The 13,510-nt window shown below is 37.7% G+C and overlaps 1 protein-coding gene across 1 annotated transcript; it reads left to right on the forward strand.

The window, feature by feature from the left end:
* Positions 1 to 4,193: 4,193 nt before the first annotated feature.
* LOC145978509 (pro-resilin-like) lies at positions 4,194 to 8,888 on the forward strand. Its single transcript, XM_083111136.1, has 3 exons — positions 4,194 to 4,221; positions 7,019 to 7,261; positions 8,439 to 8,888. The coding sequence occupies exons 1-3, from the start codon at positions 4,216 to 4,218 to the stop codon at positions 8,676 to 8,678; spliced, it is 489 nt and encodes a 162-aa protein (XP_082967262.1). The 5' UTR covers positions 4,194 to 4,215; the 3' UTR covers positions 8,679 to 8,888.
* The last annotated feature ends 4,622 nt before the right edge of the window (positions 8,889 to 13,510 follow it).

The following is a 13,510-nucleotide window of genomic DNA, read 5'->3' on the forward strand; positions in this document are numbered from 1 at the left end:
AAAGCCTTGTGGTATTTAAAACATCATGGGGGTATTTCATCTCACCAGCCAAAATTCAATATTGAAACTCAAATTGCATGATGACATAGTGTATCCCAAAACAATAGCTCTCAGGGCATTTTATGGCATGTACCTAATCCCCAATATTACACACCACAACAATACAATTGCAGTAGGGGATGAAAAAATTGTCATCACTCCAGGGCAATATAATCTATCCACTCTAAATGCTCAATTACCCAGAGGTGTAGTGTTAAGTCAAAATTCTGTCACTCACAGAGTAGAGATTGTATCTGCCACAGAAACAGTGGATGTGGGTACTATAGGAGAGCTGTTAGGCTTTGAGAACAACACAAAACTTGAACCAGGCATCAAACACACTGCTATGAATATACCTAAATTCTTAGCCATAGAGACTCTGAATATTCACTGTAATGTGGCTGAGGGTATGATCACCAAATCAAATGGCATAGGCACTCACAAACAAACCGGCATCATTGCAACATTCAAACCTAATTCTGAATTTATGGAGCCCATCATCTACAATTCATCCCCAACATTATATTTTCCTGTGTGTCATAATAGAATAGATAATATTGAATTGATGGTCACTAATGAAAAAGAAGAATTAGTTGATTTTGCTGGAGCCACAACAACTGCAATCATAGAGATTAACATCTAAATAAAAATACATACAAGAAGAAAATGGAAAATATTGAGAGTTATGAGCTACAATCATTCCCTCCAAACAGGAGGACATTTGCAAATTTAAATCAACCCAACACAGAGATTGAGGTTGATCTTGATGTAGGGGATGGATTTATACACCCCCACAGAGCAGATTTATACATCAAATTTGATGTTGTAAAGCTCGATGGTACCGATTATCCGGCAAATTCAAATATAAGACTTGTAGACAATTTTGTGCCGCATCTATTCTCTGAAATTGAGATCAGAAAGCATGGCGTTGTTATAAACAGAATAGATTATCCCGGCATTACCTCCACGGCTTTGGCCACATTAAAATTATCCAAAACCGAGGCTTCTTACTACAAAATCGGTGGATTTGAAGCTGGTGATAAGATATTATCTAAGAACCACACAGTGCTGTTCCCGATGCGCCTGTTGCCTGGATTCTTCTCAGATTACAAAGAAATTATGTGGAAGGGTGGGTTAAGAATTACATTTAGAAGAGCTGCAAATGATAATAATGCTTTGATGAGGTACAGTGCAATAAACTCTACAGGAGAAGCTCTGCCTAATACCCTACCAGATGCAGGCAAATGCATTATTCAGACTATGGAGTTAAGAATCCCTGTTGTTGAGTATGAAGCCAGTTATGCTCTTAAATACAAAGCTGATATAATAAAAAATCCACAAATTTCTCTACAATTTTATACATATCAATGTGTACAGAAGCCCGCATCTGGTTCTTATTATGAGTTTGATGCTACAAATTCATTCTCCAGCATACAATATGACATGCCTGATTTTGTGGTGGTACTGTTTCAGACTGGAAGACACAACAATCAGGAAAAAAATTCAAGTAAATTTGATAGCTGCAACATCAAGAACATATATCTTAAAAATGGCAGAAATGAGGTCTTTCCTAGAGAAAATTACAATTTAGACATATCCAAGAATGATTTCCTTAAATTATATGAAGCATTTACATCCTTCAAAAGAGTCACTACTGGCAATACTGACATGTATTACACACCAGATGAATTCAAGGTACAGAGACCCATGTTTGTAATTAACACTTCAAAAAGAAAACAGGTTGTGGTGAATGACAGAACAAACATTAAAATTATCTGTGAATTCCATGAGGCATTACCTGATGACACCATATGTAGTGTTATTCTCATAGGTGAAAAATCATATGTTTATGATGTAAGAAATGAGAGAGTCACGGAGCAATTCTAGAATTGCTCTGCATATTACATTGTTTTAATATACAATTTGAACCTAGTATCCAATTGAACTTAAACTGGAAGTAAATATGTGTGTGTATGTGTGTATATAGGTGTATCGTAGCCTAGTTTTAAGTGTGGCCAAAAAAAATATCAAGAGAGGCATATTTTTGACAAGTTTATGGACAACAATCTCACAGAAGTGCTTTTTATAAGTATAAGCAAATCAATCTGAGGAGGTTCATACTTTCCCGGGAAATTCCCGAGGGCATTTTTACAAAAATCTTGGATTAGGCAGGGTTCCACACTAGAGCAAAAAGCTCATATGCTCATGTTGAGCTTGTTTTAAGTGTAAGCAAATCTGCCTGAGAGGGGTTCATACTTTCCTGAGTTTATTATAGCATTAAATATACTACTCACCTGCCTAATCTAATTGTATCTTAGAAACGTTGAATACTGAGTAATCATCCCTTCAATTCAGGCTTCACTAATTAGCTGAAAATTTAATCCTGAATGGTGGAAAAAGGAATGCTAACTTTTCATTCTAACATTTAAACCCTGAGTCCATCCACAAACTTTATGCGTAAATTGCTTGTAACCAGAATGGAAGCTGGAGATTTCTACGGTAGAGAGAATATAATTCATTGCCCTTTGGAATAAATTCGGCGTCCAGGGCAACAGTCGCCTCGTCCCTTTAGCTATAGCTCTATTTGTAACTGAAGTCCAAAAGCATGAATATGTAGATAAATTCATAGCTAATATATGCATATGTTTCGTAGTTGGAGCGAATGAAGTTCAAACTAATTGAGTATAAAATATGAAAAGGTTATTTCGAAATTCATGATTTTGAAACTAATTTTTCTCTCCTAAAGTAGATTTCTTCCTAAGACTCAGCTGAAGAAATGTTTGTTTTAAGTTCACTTTATGCAAAATTAGGCTAATCGAGACGGGAACTACAGTTTAGAGTGGGTTCCGAACCACTATATGCCTGCACCGAGTATGGAACTCGAGAACCATTGATTACACGGCGACGACATACCATTACGGCATCGAGAATCCCATTTACCTGTGGAACTATGCAACTGTTTCCACATAAGACTGAGGATAACAGATGACTTTTCCGAAATGAGACTCGCGCGTGTGTGTGTACACGTGCGCGTGCGGGTATGTCTTTGTCTAGATTATTGAGTTTACATTTCTTTCAGCATTTATGAAATTACGATGAGTGGAATTTCCTGGACGATATGTTTTTATTCTTTGTATGTGCTCAAGTCAATGAAAAACTATAGATGTAACCAAGGTGAAGTGGTAGAGAAGGCTCCCACAGCCAACGAAGGGGCTCCGGGTTCGATGTCCTGTGGAGGCACATTACACAGTGGTTCGGATCCCACTTTAACTGTAGGCCCAGTTCCGATTAGCCAATCTGTACATAAAGTGGACTTAACAATAATTCAAAAGGTACCCAGAGCCTTAACTTCGCCGTAGAAAATAAGGCAAAATAAATAAATAAAATAAGAATCTGTAATAAATAATGCAGGGTGGGATGAAGGTAAAGCACGAGTAATTTGACAAATTCATAATTTTAATATAATTTAAATTTGAACTTCAAGTGACTATGGCACTAGGACAAATTGTTAATTATCGCAGCTGTTTGTTTCTCACGAAGTTTTACTTGTCTATTTCTGAATTGTTTTAATGATACCAATACTATGCATTGGGCGGGGTTGGGCGACCACTACCATCTCAAGAAGAGACATTAGCTCATTCTTTCCACATTTGCAGCAGCCGTGCCCAGAACATGTCTTCCATTGAGACCCACCTCTTCACACGAGTACACTTAAGGAATTGCACAACTGACCAACCTTTACGGGCGCGCATCGCATATTACGTGCGATCTTCACAAAAATTTATTGCCGTCTCATAACAAGTTTTCCGAGCACCTTGCGGCTTCTTTTTTGTGACCCGCTCGTACGTGATGTTGCATCGACTGGTGTTTGGTTGCGCACGGTGGAGAAAATCCTCTTCTTCTTTTCTCTTTCCATAAGCCGCCGACGGCGCGTGCCCTCCGCGGACATTGCCTTTCGGCTACCAATTCTAATCAAGGACGTCCGACGGTAAAACTGGAGCAGAAACGCCCTCCGCAAATGAAGATGAAAGCTTCCAGAAGGGTGATGTAACATCCACGAACTCATCGTCCCTCACTTCCGAAGCTGGGGCAACTGGTCCACTGGGCAGGACTATAAAAGATGAACGGCAGCTACAGGTAGCAAGAACTTCCAATTGGAGCTTCCAAGGTGCAATCATGAAGGTAAGAGCCTCCGTCCTCTCCTTTGTGAGGGATCTCCTCAGTATGTTGTCGGTGCCGCCACGGCTGAGAGAGGCTTGGCTTGGGTGGGTGGGAACCACTCGATCAATGTTCCACCGACAATCTGACCCTTAAAAGTTCCTAAAGCAGTTTGTCTAAGGTAGACTTGAACCAACAAAGATTGCGATCATCGGTCAACGCGTTGGAGTGACACTGGTGGAGTGGTTAGAGTAACATGCTACAAATCCAGGGATTATATGTTTGAATCATGGATAAGGTATGATTGATTTATTGATTTGCTTTATTTTACTTTTAGCTAATTTGCGAAGATGAGTGATGATATGATGAAATTGATGAATGGACAGTCACAATCACCCATGCCCAGGCCGAGATTCGAACCCGGGACCCCTGGCGTCGTAGCGCGATGTGCTAACCATTCCGCCACTGGGCCTGCAAATCCTGGATAAGGCATGGATTATTTACTGCCTGTTCCTTCAATCTATTTCGTCATCCTCCTCCTTATCATCGTGATTCGATCTAGAAATCGTGTCGTACAAACCTAGGTTTGACAAAGTTTGTCTTCAGTCTACTGAAGTCTCAGGCAAGCTAATCGAGACTCGATCCTCAGTTTGAATTTGGATTTGAACAACTGTGCAATATGCCTCCACCAGGTAACAAGCTCTCGACCCCTAGATTACAATACGATAGCATTAACCATCAAAATATTCTGGATTTCTACTATAATTCAACATTATTCTGCGTACTGGCAATTCCAAATCTTTTAGAAGTCAGTGGTCCGTATAGATAAAAAACTTGATTGAGAATTGACATGCTGTTTGATGACATACCATTGCAAAATTGGGATTGTGTTTTTTAGGTAGGCCAAGCCGACCTCCGTGGCAGAGTGGTTATCACAGCGCGCTTTTACGCCAGGTGTTCCGGGTTCGAATCCCTGCCTAGACATGGGTGTTCTTTGCAAGTGTCCGTCATAACTCATCCTCATTTCTGGAAGTCAAAAGTGGTAGAAAAGCCAAGGCGAAGCCTCTGTATCAATTTCGGTCTCGGAAAAATAAACCAAAAAATGAACTTGAGGTATGGCTACAAACAAACATGCACCTCTTAATTTCTCAGTTTCTTGTTTCAACCTGCACTTTGTGTACAGACTCTAATTGTTTGCTTGATTGATTGATTGATTTTACTTCGCTTTTTTGTGTCACTTTTGGCTAATTTGCAAAGATGGGGATGAGTGACAACATGATGAAATTGATGAATGGACACTAACAAACATCCATGCCCAGGTCAGGATTCGAACCCGGAACCCCTGCCGTCGTAGCGCGATATGCTAACCACTCCGCCACGAGGGTCGGCAGGCTCTAATTGTGAGTAATTTGTAATTTATGTTACGCGAGCTGCATAATGAAAATTTGTGCTTCAATCACGGATCGAAACCACGTATTCTCATTGAAAAAAAAATCAAACTATAAAACTATAGGTAGCCCTTAACTCGTGTCATTGACAATAACATTCGCCGCATGGCAGTAATAATCTGAACAACTAAAAACACTCAATCAACTAATATCTTTCTTCTGTCAATTCAGAAATGTTAGTTAAAGTTAGTTTTTCCCCAAAATCATGTGGAGAAATTCATACATCACCTCGAAAGAGATATTTTAATCAGATTTCTTCAAAATATGTTACAATATTGTGTAGGGCATTAAGATAACTGTTCACGCTAGACTTGCATTTCATAAAAAATAATATTTTGTTTTACAAATAATGTCTGAAACGCAACAGGATTAGCCAATACTTCCAATTTTGTCAATAGATGGCTCCTAATTAGCATCCAGTTTAATATTAATACTACGGGGAGAAGTTTTGCAACAAGAATCGAAACCAGATGAATTTAGTAAAACTCAAGGGTATTAACCACTACAACAACTTTTAATACAGTATGAACGATTGTAGGTCGTGTTCAGCCTTCTAACAACTAATACTTGAAGTAATATTACAGAAGAAAATGAACTAAGTGTAGACCATTTCTCTGGAATCAGTGACACCGTGTTCTAAGAACTACTTTCCCACTATGAAGAAAGTCTACCAGGAGAATTAATGATAAATACTATTTGTAGCAAGAATTCGCATATTTTATGGAAGTGAGTAGTATTCGAAAACAATACCACTTGATGCGATTCTAGTGCGCTCAAGAAGATACTATGCTTTATTAGATTAACTTGTCAAAAATTGAGATGTCAAAATACGAAAATATTTCCCTAATATTATGTTTCATTGCGTTTGTCAAATTAATTTGACATGTTGATGTAACTTGTTTAATTGCACATTGTTTAGAAATGTTGCAAATTATACTAATTTGACTTCAAAATGACACTATGATTAGAGATACGGTAATTGCAAAATATTTTGCACGGAATTTGCAAGAAGAAACTAATAATTCCTTTTAATAGGTTAATGTCTTGCTGCGATAAAGTAAATACAGTGAATGACGTTTGCTACTCAAGAGATTTGAAAATGAAAATTCTAATTGGTAAAATAATAATTATTTACCTTGAAATTTCCCTCAAGTCTTTTTTGGATGATAAAGAATCGTCTAGTACAGACACTGTAGCCAATATTGTACTCTCACACCTATACAGAATACATATTGCCAGATTCCTTTACCACTTATTTCTTGTTGGATATTGAATGATTCGTCATTATTGTTGCCTAGAAACAGAACTGCGTCCAACAATGACACGAAAAATGTACCAACAAAGTCCTATTTCATTCTCTAATATTTTTTTAGGTCATAGTACTCCTTACCACCGTCGTGTTGGCTGCAGCCGCACCAGCCCCCGAACCCCCAGTGGGCTATGCAAGACAAGGACCGCCATCAAGATCATATGGTGCTCCTTCGTCTCTAATGACCAGCTACAGCGCCCCCTCTGCCAGCTACGGACCTCCAAACGGAGGCTCCAATGGATACAATGGATTTGGACGTGGTGGCTTTGGAGGCTACAGCAACAACAGAATCGATGAGGAGGCTTCGGTAAGTCAATATTCTTCATTGTTGTTCTAAGTGAAAATACTATGAGGCGCTGCTCGATGGACAAATGTTTACTCAGCACTCGTTAACGAAATGTTGGATGGAAACAATGGGAAAGAAACGCGCGAATATGTTTTCCACGCATTGTAGTTGTCACTGTCCCAATTGTATAGTGGTTACCCTGTCTTTGGATGTTACAAATTAGTTTAATACAAACAGGTCTATAAATAACTTTGTGTGTGGAACAGGCAACTGGAGCGTGGTGCTTGCAACACCACAGTCATATACAATTTGGGCCGATTATATATCCTCCCACATTTCCATGTATCTTGTGCGTTCATGACACAGGTCCTCAAGGTAGGAAAAGATTGTGACATTAGATCATTACGTCAGCTTTCAGAGCGAAGCCACTCGCGACACATGTAGTAACTTGAAAATGAGCCAATCAACAGCCACGTTTCACAACGTAGCGGCATGACAGGCCACACAAGCCTGCGTTCGATTTGTGAAATCCTAAAGCGACTCGTGTCGCTTGTCGCTTCGGTGTGAAATCTCCCTAAGATACATACTCGAAAATGTTATTCTAAATTTGATTACTTGTGCATAAAATTTGCACCTACAGAAAATTAATATCAAAATATTTGGTAGCAATATATAATACTTGAAATGGATCATGATTACATACAAGTAATTTCAATTTATATCTTCTCATAATATATATGAATTAATCGATGAAACACGTGTTTCGTTCACAAGCCAAATAATAGCTATGTTTGAATTAATAAATACTTATGAAAATGTGATATTGAACAGTATAGATTAAATGCAAAGTATATGATTGAATTTTAATTCCGGGTCAAATTTGATCACTTTGCACTAAAAGTATGTTCTATTTAATGTCACAAATGTATTTGTCTAGAAGTGTCTAGAGCCACGGTGTATAGTGTCGGACTACTGCGCAGAGACTTGGGTTTGTTTCCCGTAGTGGACAATCTCAGGTGAAAATTCCTGCAAAAAACTGCTTTGGAACTCCCCTTACTCTAATAAATTTGGGATAGGTAAAGGCAGTCTGAGCATGCTGCCGCTCATCAGCCTCCCCCCCCCCCCCCAATACACACACTTATAGTAACTGTAATGATCTGAATGCACCTGGAAACTAAATGCTCTTATAACTTTTCAGGAACCAGCCCAGTACGAGTTCAAGTATGAAGTGAATGACCCATACTATGGAGCTGAGTTCGCCCATCAGGAAAGCAGGGAATACGAGTCTGCTTTCGGAGAGTACAGGGTGCTGCTCCCTGACGGAAGGACACAGATCGTCACCTACGAAGCCGATGAGAATGGTTTCAGACCTGAAATCAGGTACGAAGATCCAAATGAAGGTTATGGCGGAAGAAGTGGTCAACAAGGTCCATACTAGAAATTGATGCTGCTTGCTTTGTACATAACCGCTGGAATATATACCGAGTGTTTCAACCCCATGTAATCAATACGTATGAGATAAATGTGATGTGCGCGTGTGTGTCTGTGTGAGTATGGGACTTTGTGTGTGGTGCAGTTGAGGATCTGTATTTGTATTACCAAATAACTTCACGGATTTATAAAAGATTTATATTTAAATAAAGAATTAAAATAATGTTGTTGTGTTCTTCTCTCACCACTTTTCCAAATCCTTCTCTCAAAATCCTTTTAGTAACTGCTTAGGCTACTGATTGCTTTAAAACTTCACCGTAGAGAATGGTACACAAATACAACGCAAACTATACTGTTGTTTATATGTTATTTCAATTTGAGCATAAGAGCAAAATGAATGCGTTAACATGAATACGCTCTGATATAAGAATGAAAATAAACCAACAATTCTCAATTTTATATGCATGTGTATTTGGTGGGTAATTAGCCGAGGTGATAAAGGGTCTACTTCTAGCACATACAATTAATAGTTACATTCTCAAACTGAATTAGGAATCAGTCATTCTCCTTGTTGATAAATATACTTGAACCTGTCAACACACAATTCCTTCTGCGTAAAAGAAGAAACACAATTGTTCTATCCACATACAATTTCTAACTTAATTTCCAATATATTGAGCGAACAACGACAATTGTTTCTTGAGAAACCTAAGTTTTTGAATCATTTCTATAATAAACGTCAGTTAAGTCAAAAGTTTTAAGAGTGGTATGTAATGCATCCAAGTAGAATATTTGAATCACGTCTGTCGTTAGGCTGCTTTAACCCATTGTTAACAAATAATATTCACAAATAGTGAACACTAATAGATTATTTTTAAAATACAAAATAGTAAAAGGAAGTACAATGTATAATTATATATTGTACTTCAAAATTAGATATTCTTCAGTATTGTGTTCTCAATGTGCAATCAAAACAAATTTTTTCACCAAACCACATTTATATTTTTTTTTACCACAAACATAACGATTTACGATATTTTAATTCAAAATAATATCGTCTTAGTTATCAACCAACTCCGGAGTGTACATAGTAAAATAACCAAGCACTATTTTAGTTTAGTTTTCAAACAAGCCTCAAGAAATTAGGTGATACCTCTTTGAACAGAAAAAATATAAATGATTTAGTATGAAAATACTTTGAAAAATAAACATGTTCATTAGACGAGAATCAAATCTGATAGGCCAAAGAGTTACTGAATTTGAGTTGTGGTGGTATGATCTAGATGGCGCCTTAGCATAAAAAGTAATTGGATTTAAAACTTACAAACATGGTGAAGGTCGAATATATTAGCCTGTCTTTTGGTGTAAATCGTCCCTCGGTACCGGAGAAATTTTGTAAAAGTTTCGGAAGTAACAAATATTATCAATGGTCAGAAAAACTTTCGAAAAATAATTCTGTTGCCTAGAGAATTGAAACAATCCAGGATCTCCGCTGATTATTTTGGAAATTACAAATTATTTTGTTAATAAATATCTATCGTAGCAAGTTCTGGTTGAAATGCTATGCAAATGTTGTGGTGTAGAACGCAAAATAACTTGTTCATGAAATCAAAGTAAGATATACACGATACAATAGAGGAACGTCGGATATAAACAACCAGCGTTGGAATTTAGGATAAATGTAGGGGGATGGATCTTCACAATTTGACATTTTCCAAATTCCTAGATTGTTAATGTGATATCAGGCCTATCTAAATGGAGTTCCGGGTTTGATTCATTGTAAAGGCACCTTACACAGTGGTTCGAATTCCACTTGAAACTGTAGGTCGAGTCCAGGTTAGCCTATCTGGGCATAAAGTGGACTTAAACTTGACAGCAAAGTACAAATAAGTGTTTGCACTTTGAATTCTTCCTCTTTTGATTTGAACTGGAATTGATTTTGCCATTTATAATCTAGCCGGTGGGGCACATTTCTTTCTTGTGACTAGAAGAATTCAGAATAACATGTCCAAGTGATTACATATTTCAATACCGGTTGTGATATAAAGACATGCTAACTATAGGAATCGGACTTAAAATATGAGAAAATAACTTAATAGTAATATCTTAATATGTTTAAATGGTAAAAAACTTTCTAAAGTAAAAATAGTGATAAACGATAAGAAAAGACTTGGTATATTTGGGAAGCCATATTTCACAGTTCGAACACCAAAAAAATTCTGAGAAAAATTTATGAAATATAATATATTAAGTAAAATTTTGAAATGAATGGAAAACGAATGAGAAAAGAATTCAAATTCAACACCATAACATAATATTAAAACCGGTTCCTCTATATGGTAGCGAATGTTGGACTCTTCGTCAACATTATAAAACTAGAATAAATTGCTCACAAATGAGAATGTTGCGGTCTCTAAGTGTAGAAACCTTAAGAAATAAAATTAGAAGTAAATAAATCCGAAAAAATTGAAGGTCAAAGCAATGCTGGAAGAAATTTAAATATATCAGTTCAAGTGGAATCAACATGTTCTGAGGATGCCAGATAGCCGCTTGCCTCGAAAATTATTACATTACAGGCCGAAAGAGAAAATGAATTTAAGAAGACCGTATCGCCGACGGAATTATCAATTTTTATAGCCGCAGAAGTTGATTGCCCAGACCTACAAGACGAAGAAGAAGAAGAAAGAAATACCTACATTTAAATATATGAATTGGAATATTCTTATCTGCGAAAGCAAGTCTTCCGCTTTCACCCTCACCTCAGTTACTTTTGTTGTTGAGGGTACTTCCTCAATAGCTGCTTTCCGATATTTGAGGATGGCAACAACATTAGGACATGAATCCTTAGGAGTTGAGAACGAATTTAGAAATGGAGGCACGTAGAGGGGCACCCAAACAGGGCGGGCCAGGGGGACCCGAGCCCCCCACCCCTAGTTCTCGTTTAGGACCCCCCCTATAATGGACCCAATGCATAACTTTCAACACGATTTCATTTCGTAACAAAAAAAAAATTGAGAGATGGAAATTTCATAAATTATTGAAGGGCTCTGTGGGAAATTACGCAGGATTCTACTCTGAAATGGGCATTTTACTCTATCTCAGTATTTCTTTTTTCCAAATACACAATTAGTAATGAAAACGCATGGTGTATTATGATTATGTGCGAGAATAGAGGAAGAAGCTTTGAAATACTGTAGTCCTCGTGTTCTTGAGTGAGTCAGTACATCGAAAAATAGGTGCCTTTGTTTTCCACACGAATGTAAGCTACTTTTAACTTCCATTGTCGGCGTCTGTTGTTGATGTATCGGTTACCCAGTGGCGTAACCACAGGGGCACAGGAAGCATTCCCCCAACCTTGGACGGAAATAAATTCTACGGGGGGCAAACACTGAAGTAAAAAAAGCAAGGCTAGCAGAATCTAAGAGTAGCAGTACAAAAGGATACTCAAGGTGGTATTAGTTTTCATGTATTTCTTTCATTTTTTTTCTTGCGGACCGCCAAAGGCACCTACAGGAAGGGTACAGGGGGCAATTGCTATCCTTGATGTCAATTACTTTTACAAATAAAAATACATTTCGTAAAATTTTCAATTTCAGAGGCGTAGCCAGGGGACGGCGGGAGTCGGCTCTGGGTGCCGAAAAATTTAAATGAAAGAAGTTGTAAAATAGAGAATGCCATGACGCCCTATTAAGTCAGTGTTGTCTTTGGCTGATTGATTGATTAAATTGGTGTTTTAAGTCCACTTTATGCACAGTAAGGCTAATCGGGACTGGACCTACAGTTTAAAGTGAGATCCGAACCACTATGTGCCTTCACTGGGTATCGAACCCGGGACCCCTTGAGTACAAGGCAACGACGTTACAACTGCGCAATCGGGAGACCCTGTTGTCTTTGGTTTTCAATACTTTGGATCTAAAAGTTTTCTTGTTCGCTTCAGTCGCAATGCCATTGTTTTCTCCAATGCATTGTAAATTACTAGAGAGAGAGAAGTGATACCAACTATGTACTTCAGAGTGTTGCTCTTAAACAGATTTGTCCTAAATGCATAAACAGTTGTTTGGGAGGAAATGGAGCGCCCACATTTAAGAGACAATTTATATCATTTTTGCCGTTGGTTTGTTATGAGGTGATGGATGCATTGATTATGTAGAATGTCATACATATGTGCATTAAAGAAGCTTTGAATACGTACACAATTTAGTGTTAGCATGTTGCATTTGTATTTTCATATTTTACGTCCATCCATGTTGCATGTGTAAAACATATGTTGAATATGAAAATTATACGTCATATGTACAAAAATAATCATATTTGGAATACATTTATCATGTATTGTCTGTCTTTTAAGAACACAGTTTGTGTACTCCATTATTAGCCAATGTGAAATTGAACGTGTTGAAGAAATATCTAAAATAACTTGTTCCAACACAAATACACTTACTTCTACCCCTTCGTAGCGTCATTTACGAGGATAATAAGGTATTTGTACAGTCACGGACACTTCTGGATTGTAACGACCGTATTGAAGAACCACTGAAACAAGCCATCCATGTCTGACCACCAAGCGCCTTGTGACTAGACAACCCAACCAGCAATGCAATTCTGCGGCTTGTATACCAGTCACGGGTATACATCTCTGTAAATTGAGTAGTGATGCCAAAGAGAAATACGAGATGAAGATTGTCGATCGTAATGTCTCTTGTTCTCAACATGGAATAATACTCGGTCCACGTTACGTTCCATTATTTAATGTTGTTTGGGAATGAACCTGACGGACTAGGTTTATATTTTCAATCCTTGCATTACAGTAAATTCCATATTTTACAATTATATTAATGC

This window comes from Lepisma saccharinum, chromosome 25 (genome assembly GCF_977018435.1).
Source record: "Lepisma saccharinum chromosome 25, izLepSacc3.1, whole genome shotgun sequence".
Taxonomy (NCBI): domain Eukaryota; kingdom Metazoa; phylum Arthropoda; class Insecta; order Zygentoma; family Lepismatidae; genus Lepisma; species Lepisma saccharinum.